Source organism: Oncorhynchus keta, chromosome 23, assembly GCF_023373465.1.
Source record: "Oncorhynchus keta strain PuntledgeMale-10-30-2019 chromosome 23, Oket_V2, whole genome shotgun sequence".
Classification (NCBI taxonomy): domain Eukaryota; kingdom Metazoa; phylum Chordata; class Actinopteri; order Salmoniformes; family Salmonidae; genus Oncorhynchus; species Oncorhynchus keta.
Genome location: NC_068443.1, coordinates 18078106 through 18088001, shown reverse-complemented (window position 1 = coordinate 18088001; position 9896 = coordinate 18078106). Strand labels below are relative to the sequence as shown.

General features: G+C 41.6%; 1 protein-coding gene across 3 annotated transcripts; it reads right to left on the bottom strand.

Annotated features, from left to right (window-relative positions):
- Positions 1–9689, bottom strand: si:ch211-188c16.1 (uncharacterized protein LOC562677 homolog). 3 transcript variants are annotated; one of them, XM_035760933.2, is made up of 19 exons: positions 9450–9689; positions 8063–9086; positions 7730–7840; positions 7063–7549; positions 6784–6887; positions 6579–6604; positions 6438–6478; positions 4746–4878; positions 4234–4393; positions 3804–3924; positions 3548–3582; positions 3174–3237; positions 1886–1920; positions 1556–1619; positions 1339–1437; positions 1227–1240; positions 1055–1085; positions 872–944; positions 1–753 (listed from the first exon to the last, which is right to left on the bottom strand). In XM_035760933.2, the coding sequence occupies exons 1-18, from the start codon at positions 9456–9458 to the stop codon at positions 875–877; spliced, it is 2628 nt and encodes an 875-aa protein (XP_035616826.1). In that variant the 5' UTR covers positions 9459–9689; the 3' UTR covers positions 1–753; positions 872–874. The 3 variants fall into 3 exon arrangements, with proteins under 3 accessions (XP_035616826.1, XP_035616823.1, XP_035616824.1); XM_035760930.2 differs by having other exon boundaries at positions 7730–7927; positions 9450–9688; XM_035760931.2 differs by lacking the exon at positions 1227–1240 and having other exon boundaries at positions 344–753; positions 7730–7927; positions 9450–9688.
- Between the last annotated feature and the right edge of the window lie 207 nt (positions 9690–9896).

Sequence of the window (9896 nt, the reverse complement as noted above, 5' to 3'; positions counted from 1 at the left end):
AACAAGTGTGAAGAGCCAAAAAAATAATGATACATACTCTTGACCAAGGCATTGTACCCAAAACAATGCACCATTTCACCATTGTGTTATGGAAAGTGCAGACTTGAGTACCTACTTCATCGTTTCCCATTCAGTAGTGCCAAAATGATCAATGAACAGAAATAAGTGAATTACTTAGTGTTCATAGTCAAAGGCAACAAGAACAAAAACAATTGTATAACAGTACACATGCAATGGATAAAGCATTAAGCAGCCACACAACTATCAAAACAAATGTGATCGAGAGAAATAAAGGCATCAGGTCAAACATACTTCACTAATAATAATAATAATAATACCACCCCCCCTTGGGAAAAACCCTAGAGACTACTTGATATTCAGGGCCCAGTTTTCAAAGGCATATCAATAGAATGGACATCCCCATTCAAATATAATACAGACAGTTCTATTAATTTTATTTCTATGCTTTTAATCTTACAGATCTGAGATATGACAATGGTTTATCGAGCTAGTTTTATACATCTATAATGACTGTGGTTCATCTGGATCTAAACGGTAGATCTAGAGTCCATAGATCTAGAACGACAGTGGTTCATCTGGAGTTCATGGTATGTTCTCCAGGCCCAAGGCAGAGTGATATGTGTGGGGTTGGTCAGCTGGCTGCCTGGCCTGCATCAGTAACGGTCAGGTTACTCAGCCAATCATGGGAGAAGAAACTGTTGTGCTCCCCTTTAGTTCTCTCAGTCAGTGAAGCTAGAGAGCAGAGAAAGAGTTTGTTAATGCTCAGAATTTAGGACCAGTGCAGTTTTTCCTGGCCATAATGATCTGACCAGGGAAAACCCCTGCGCCATTAGTGTTAGTCTGTACTGACCTGTCACAGGAAATCTGCATATAGAACTGGAGGGGGAAGTAGTTCAAAATCTGCAAAAAGCACTTCCTGGTCTCTGCCATAGAAAACAGGTACATACATTTTGGTCCAAGCTAGACTACTACCTCAAGGGCTATTAAGACCAATGAGGATAATGCATGAAATATACACACAATCTTCACTTACGAGTATGGAGGCTCCACAACACATAGGAAGCCTGCAGATGGACAAAAACATAAAGTCCCACAAACATTGGCTGGAGTGAGAGTTTACTTTTCAAACTCACCACAATCAATGACAGTGACATGCGAGGCGATAGCAAACCCAGCCATAGAGAAGTCAGTTTCCAGCTACTTACTTGGCGCTTCAGCACTTCAGAAGACAAAGTGAAAGAGTTTTAAAATTAGAATAATGGAATAGAAAGATGGCAGTGAGGATTTGTAATGCAATTTGTAAATACTGTACTGTACTTTGTAGGGGTTGGCACTCGGTCTTCTGCTGTGTCACTGATGCCAGATTTGTTGTTCTGAAAGAAGATGGCTAACTTCTGAAGAGCCTCATGTCTGGTTCTGAAGGCAGAAACCATTAACTACTAAGTTAGGGAACTTTGTGATACATTGTGGTAGAAAAGGCTGCATAAATAACATTTGAATTTGGCATCACAGTAAAGACAAAGTAGAGCCTTACTGTGTGTGGCGGTCCTCTATGCTGCCATCACTAAGGGTGTGGTGGGCACTAGCATGGCTGCAGACTGCCAGTGAGAGGGGACAGGAGAGAGGGGACAGGAGAGAGAGGGATGAAAAGAGGGTGAAGGGGGTAGTAGAAATGGGGGGAGAGGGTCATTTTATGGTGGTCTTTGAAGGAGTCTTTGAAGGCGTGATTGAAATGGTCTGCCATAAGTATATGGGCAGTAGAATGAAGACCTGAGGTACACTCTCTAATCCAGACGTCTGAAACAAAAATTGAATCTATAACTTCAAAGATATGGATATATACACCATATAAAATCCTACTCACGCATATCAGGCATTGAGACAGTCCGATTGTGAACGCTAAAGAATACATAAGAAAACAGATTAAATATATCAGTCCTTCGCTCAGCTTTTCCTAGAAAAACAAACAAACAAATTATTTAATTTATATACACAGTACATTGGAGTCTTCAAAAGTTATTATCTATACAAAAATTCTGTGGAGATAACATGGTTGAGCCGAATCAAAAGTGAACTGTAAAGCAGCGATTTAACTGGTGGGGTCGCAGGAGTTTTTTTTTTTCCCTATCCCAAATTTTGTAGTATCCAATTGGTAGTTACAGTCTTGTCTCAGGCAAAGGTTGAGAGCCGTGCATCCTCCGAAACAAACCAGCCAAGCCGCACTGCTTCTTGACAACGCCTGCTTAACCCCGAAGCCAGCCACACCAATGTGTCGGAGTAAACACTAATTGCTAATGTGCGATGGGACAGGAACATCCTTGCCGGCCAAACCCTCCCCTAACACGGACGATAATAATAATAATAATAAATGCCATTTAGCTGACGCTTTTATCCAAAGCGACTTACAGTCATGTGTGCATACATTCTACGTATGGGTGGTCCCGGGAATCGAACCCACTACCCTGGCGTTACAAGCGCCATGCTCTACCAACTGAGCCACAGAAGGACCACGATGCTGGGCAAACTGTGCGCCGCCCCATGGGTCTTCCAGTCGCGGCCGGCTGCGACAGAGCCTGGACTGGAACCAGGATCTCTAGTGGTACAGCTAGCACTGTGATGCAGTGCCTTAGACCACTGAGCCACTCAGCAGGCCCTACAGCAGTTATTTTAGTGTGTGAATTTTTTTGGGGGGATGAATAAAATACTCGCCTGAATTTAAAATGACAAAGACCAGGTAGAAAGTCATTTAAATCTCTGAGAAAGGTTTCTTCAAATCACAGTATTTTGAAAATACAAGTTATTAGCAGCACTATTTAGTGGATTTGGTTGATTTTGTAGTCAAACAAGTGAGCTTACTAACATTTTTTTACAAGAATATGGGCAAAATGGAATTATTGACAATGAAAAAAAAGGTGGAAATGTTCTTCTCTGGCCATTTAATTGCTACATTGAATGCCATATTTGTAGTCAATTGTTTTCCAGATTGCATTTTGACAAAAATGTTGTGTGTGTACACACACACACATCACACACATCCCGAGGCAAAACCAATGAAGAACCACTGCTGTTAAGCACTTGACAATTAAAAAAAGGGCTTTACAAATACAAATGGGATTGCTTGACTGCTTCCCAAACAGTGTAGAAAGTCTCACCGGTTCTCCATGTAGGGGGACAGGGTATCTTCGTCTAATGTCCACTCCTCATCGTCATCTGTGACTGAGAGAGAAAGCATGATAGGCTACAAAACCACCAAACCCACCATAGCCAATGGGAAGGGCTTTGGCACAACACCACACTGCAGGCCTGCTGCCTAAAATGCATGGAATTCCTTTACTATCATAAAGCCAACTGATAAAAATACTCTGGGTTATATCAATCAGGTGTGCTTCTGCAGAACTACAAGCCTCTGTAGATGTAGGCAGATTTTTCAACGTGCCTCAGACGATACTTTATCAATGTGTCAGTTGATTATCAATCATGCAGTTTTTACACAGAACTGGCTGTAAGCATGTTGAAGATGACTTACAGCTGCTGTGTAGCATGGGATGATGATTAGATGATCTGTAAAATATAATGGAGACAGAATAGGAAGGGCACGGAACCAAAGGGAGTGAGTAAATAAAATATACAAATACCCTGACTATGGCAACATGCTTACATTTTCATTTTGCATTCCCTTTTTTTTTTATTCCTAAGAACAGTGAATATTTCTCTGTACAACAAAATATGTTTGGAATTGATGTATAGTACTGAACAATAGACTGTTGCATTCTGTTGTGTACCTGCTCCCCATGCTGATGGTATCTCCCTCTGTGCCTCCTCGGCCTGCAGCCTGAGCCTTCTTCCCGAGCTCCAGCATCTCTTTGATATTCAGCTCCACATTCATTACAGAGATATAGCCATCTGGAAAAGTCAACAATCAAAACAGGGAAAAACACTCAGCAACAGAGCAGTGAAGAACTGAAGCCTGATAATAACTTGGGCCACAGTTTAGCCAGAGTTTTTCCTGACCTGTGACATATTCAAAAAGCATCTACTCTGATGACCTTAAGGGAAAAACTAATCCTAATGTTATAATATCAGCATTCCCTCATCTTTGTATTCTTCTTAAAGAATGTATTTATAAAAAAAAATCAGAACTCCTACTGGGAGACTCTTTCTGACCCCCCCCCAAGGCCATTAAACACAATAATACAACATTGACAAACTCACATTTGTGGTTGGCGTCACGGGCCAGCCATTTTCCTTTGGGGCAGTTGGTGGTTCGGATGATGCTAACCGTGTCACCACTCTTCACTGGCAGGTCATTCTTACGCACTTTACTGGCCACAGTCACCCTGGCATGGTACATCGCCTCCTCCTGGCCTGTCACCTGAACACAGACATTACAGTCACCACAGCGCCATAGTTTGGCAAACTTTGTTTGGTGTGGAGTGTTTTGGGAATGTTAATGGGTGCCATTTTGGATCCAAAAGTTCAAATTTCACAATTGAGTAGTTGGAATGCAAATTTGAATGCTATTATCCTGGAACATTTTAGGTCAACATGGTAGATAGCTTGTTGAAATATTGGTTTGTCAACGTGTTGATCTATGGGAAAATAAAGCTGGACCCTCAAAATAACAAAACAAGACTGACCTATGAGCCTGATACCCATGACACAGCAACTTTTAAACTGATAGCTAGTAAGATAATTTCTCATTAAGGCTACAAGCTCAGAATTACTTTGAATTTTTTCTTCATTTCATTCTCCTTTTTCTCCCTCTCCTTTTGTTCTTTCTTCTCCTTCTCGAGGCGGTGCTTCTCTCTCTTCTTCTGATCTTTGTCCTCGTGGTTCTCAGGGCTCTGTTTTTCCTTACTGAGAACAATATGTTAATAGAATAATTATATGAATCTAACTGACAACATGCTATGAAGTGGAACCAAATATGAGAGGTTTTGATGAATCCCTTTAATTGAAGCAACAGTGAGACATGAGATGACAAACACACCTGTGCACATGATGTACACTCTCCTCCAGATGCATTTGGACAGTGAAGCCAACATTTTAATGTGGCTCTATACTTTTAGATGAAGTTTCCTATGAGGCGACAGTACAGAATGTCACCTTTTATTTCAGGGTATTTTCAGGTGTTTTCATACATCTGTTTTACCATTTAGAAATTAAGGCACTTTATGTTTCTAGTTCCCCCATTTGAAGGTGGCATAAGTATTTGGACAATTTCACTTATATGGTGTTAAAGTAGTCAAAGGTTTAATGTTTGGACCAATATTACATCAAGTTTGTGACTACAAACTCATTGATGCATTTTCAGTTTGTGTTGGTTGTGTTATATTTTGCCCAATAGTAACTGAACGGCGATGACCAACAACTTTCTTTACAAGTGAGTAGATGGGATGATTCTAAACACTCCTAGATTAAGAAACATCATGAATAATGTCTGATGTGTGAGAAGGTTACAACAAATCATGCTAACCATTACCAATAATGGGGAGGGGAGTTTAGGAGAGTTTAGGATTTTATGGGCGTTATGATCTTTGTGCCTCCATAACCTTTTCACAACTTACTCATGATCCTCCATGTTTAAAAAAAATATATTCACCTTTATTTAACCAGGTAAGCTAGTTGAGAACACCTTTATTTAACCAGGTAAGCTAGTTGAGAACAAGTTCTCATTTACAACTGCGACCTGACCATGATAAAGCAAAGCGACAGAAACAACAGAGTTAGATGGAATAAACAAGCGTACAGCCAGTAACACAATAGAAAAAAATAAAGTCTATATACAGTGTGTGCAAATGGCATGAGGAGGTGTGGCAATAAATAGGCCATAGTAGCAAAGTAATTACAATTTAGCAGATTAACACTGGAGTGATAGATGAGCAGATGATGGTGTGTAAGTAGTGATACTGGTGTGTAAAAGAGCAGCAAAGTAAATAAAAAACAATATGGGGATGAGGTAGGTAGATTGGGTGGGCTATTTACAGATGGACTATGTACAGCTGCAGCGATCGGTTAGCTGCAGCATTTAAACCCCCACCCCCCAAAAAAAGGTTGCTTCACTGTCCAAATACATATGGAGGGGATGTACACCAGGGGTCAGCAACAGGCCAGCTAGTGATTTGGCAAAAATCAACCCACTAGCGATTTGGCCCCCAAAGTTAAGTAAACTCACAAAAAAGAGAATATATATATTTTTTTAAATCACCAGGAATTCAGCTAAAATTATTGTGAAGGAAATTTGTTCCCAGGTATACCCACAAATAAAAAGAGATGTGTCATTGTGTATCAATGTATCCAAGGTATGAAATTGGTATTTTCAAATACAATCTCTTTTTGGGCTTACTTATGGTTAATTTGCCTGTGCAACAACTACAATATTTGAATAATTGGGCCATCGTTTAGAGCCGACATACCATGGATTCCGGGGCCATATGTGCATTCGAGGCTCCTCTTTCTTCAGATACAAACAGAAAACAAAGAAACATGTTTTATACACAACAGCACCAACCATTCAGTTACCGAAATAAACTCTGCAGTAAAATTGTGTCACTTACCACTGGATGGGGGTCCCCATAAGGATCTAGAAGAGAATTTGAAAAACATAACATTTGGAACAAATCATAAACACACCCTCTTTGAATTAGAGTAGGCTTTGACAAAAGGTAAATAGCTCATCAAAAAAAATGGCTTAATGTTATAGATACTGGTATAATGATATGGGCTCTCAATTAAATAAATTAAACATATGTAGTGTCTTACTCTTTGGTGGGCCTTTACGTTTGTGTGAGTTTTGACTGACAGTGTTCTCAACAACTTCATACACATTATCACAGGTTTCATAATAGTTCTCCTGTTGACAGACACTAGAAGAGAGGACATTTCAGAGGTTAGGTGTAAAGAGGAGTAACGGACTTCCCAGAGCTAAACTTAAGTTCACTACACCAAATACTCAGTAGTTTGTCCCCACACAATCCCTGGTGAGACACTTCAGCAGACTATAGTATTTAGCAAAAATAAGATAGTTTTCAAGCAGTTCACCTCAACATCAGTCCTGAATGAGGAAATTCAACCGAAGCGGAGTCATGGTCAGTGTCCTCTGTGAATGAGGGTTCAACAGGTACCATTTCAGCAGATAGCTCAGAAACAACTTGAGGTTTTAGAACTGAAGCTGGAAACTCCCATGTTTGAGCCAAGAACTCTGAAATAACTAGATCATGACTGCTGAGGGTCAGGGCTCGTTGGTCGAAGCTGGGAATTTTTGGAGGCTCACAAGATGGTAACTCGCATTCAGGGGATAGAACATCTGGAACCCCCAAGTCTAGATCTACTGGATATTCAGGGGTTCCAAATTCTGTAGCTTCTAGTTCTAGAGCTGCAAGGTCAAATGCATTGCCTTCTGCAGTTTCCAGTTCTGAATTCAACTCAAAGTCTGGAAACTCTGGAACAACCAGTTCAGGATTAGCAATGGATGGAGGCTCAGAGTGTGGATCCTCACATGTCTCAGGTTCAACCGCTGAAGTCAACTCTGCAAGCAAAACAACAAAACAGACATTTGACTTGAGCTCAATAAACAGCACACATCAAATGATCTTTGAAGTAAATTGCATTACATCAACATACATTCTTTAAGTTTAAAGTGAAAAATCTGAGTCAGTGTCACTTAGTGGAATTGACCACAACTGGTCGAAAATAGAAGTGAAAGTACCTCTGTGATGTTCTGTGTTTGGGTGGTAACATCTGAGATCTACCCTTGGAGGTCTTGGAGGTTTCATCGGCAAAGGTCCCAGAGACCCCCGGTCAGGTAGAAGTTTCCTGGCTGGATGAGGAGGAAGTCCATCAGATTTTACAAGCAGAAGCTCTGCTCTATCCCGGCCAAACTGTTTCTCTGATGCAGTCTCTAGTCCTAAGAAAATGAAGAGAGCAATTGTATCTCAACTATGCAATCATACCTCATTAACTCTAACACTATTGTAGCAGAACATGAGAATGACCATACAAAATGACATCACAAAATTGTTCTGAATCTGAGATGACTTACTGCGGGAAGAGTCATTACTCTTGAACGGCAGAGCTGAAACACAAGGGAGGTGCGGGAGACAGACAGGCAAAGGGGCTGGAAGGTCATGTTCTGGGGCATGACTCTCATAATCTGTAGAGGGCAGATGAACTCCCTTGTCCATGGTAGAGCTATGGTCTGAGAGATGGACCCCATTGGAACGCAGGCTCTTGGGCCTGGCGTACACCAACAGGTGCTTAGGTGAGAACCGTTTCTTGCCTTTCTCCAACGTGCTGAAGAACTGGGTTGCACTAACCATAGAGGATAAGTCTTCACCTGGGCCTTCTGACGGAGTGGTGATGGTGATGTCTGGGCTGGAGGTTGGGCACTCTGTGCTAGAATGCTCCATCTGGAGTGGCAGCCTATCTTCAGCCTTATTTCTGTCCATCACAAGCCCCTCTACTGGAGCTCTTGAATGTCTGTTGGTGGTCAAACCAGCATACGCAGGCTCGTCTGCAGGTTCGCCACCAACCTTGGAGACTTTGGTTGACTTGAAGGGGTGGTGGAGCAGCATACCCTTTTTCTTGCATTTTGTTGGAGGTGGGACCTCTTTATGAGGTGGCAAATGGGTTTTCTGCTCCTTCAAAGGCAGGCCAGGCAGTACGAGAGGCAGGTGGCGGTCTTTGAAAGACTTCTTGGCTGTCGCTGTGCAGTCCCTTCCACCATTGTGGAGACGGTTCTGGTGTGGTGGTGTTGGTGGTTTTGGTGGGATGGCCTGCAGTACAAGTGCAGGGAAGGAGACGGGCCATTTGCCCCCAGACACCCTGGTCCCATCCCTAAAGATGACCCTGGGGATGATAGGTTTGTTCTCCACAGCCGAGTGGATGGCGCTCATCAGGGCTCCATCCTGGGGATGACAGGTTTGTTCCTGCTCCCCAGGAACAGTGGATGGGAGCCATCTGGGCTTCTCAGCAATGGCAGGTCGGTGTTGGTCCCGGGCTTGAGCCTGGGCTCTGGCTTCCTCCTGAAACTTGGCCCTCAGAGCTTTGACATTGATTGGTCCCTCCTAGGATCAATGAGATCACTATAGTGATTAGTTAACAATGCTTAAAAACAGGCTACAATTGTTTGAAAGTAATAACAGTTTCTACCTCAGCATATAACAGTGTGCATTCAACTAATTATATGGATAACACAAGGATAATTATTATAAGGCACCAGTTGTTCATGGATGGTACAACAGATAACATGTACAACTCAGTTGTTTCATAGTATACTAAAATACTGTTTGTTGTGCAGACAGAAAACCAACTGCAATCAGTTTCAGATAAATCGCGAGTTGACCTTGCAAAGAGCAAAGATAACAACATCCAACAGATATGCAAACAGATCAATAGGGGCAGCAATAGATCATCACGAATTTCATTACCTGTTCCATTGTTCCTCGTTACTTTCATCAACTGTCAATACAAATGTAGTTCTTTTACGCAATTGGACACGTTCCAGTTCACTGTCTCATTATGTCGACGTAGCCAACGAGAATAGAACGCATTCTCTGATAAACTGATTTCTGAACTCTCTGAAGTTGCAAACAAATAGAGAGATACCGCAATAAACCTGCGCAGATGTGCGCATGACCTTATTGAATGATGTCACGTGTGCACGCGAAGAAAGTGTAATTTTCTTGAAACGTAGATTTTATCAGATTTTAGTGTTCTATAAGGACCTGTGTTTTAATTAGTCGCAATGATATCTAGTGTATTGATTGTAGGATAAATGCCAATTGTATGGTATTATAGTTATATTATAGGCTAAATACAAGGTTTAGTGCCATAGGAACAATCTGCCTCTACAGAAGTCTGGGCCTTTATAGCCA

Bases quoted from the DNA above. Each gene is read 5' to 3' on its own strand.
- si:ch211-188c16.1 (XM_035760930.2), bottom strand. The intron at 4,879-6,437 runs GTATGTCGGCTC...TATTGTTCTCAG, and splicing joins ATATGGCCCCGGAATCCATG to TAAGGAAAAACAGAGCCCTG. The intron at 1,921-3,173 runs GTGAGACTTTCT...TGTATTCTTTAG, and splicing joins TCCCCCTACATGGAGAACCG to CGTTCACAATCGGACTGTCT.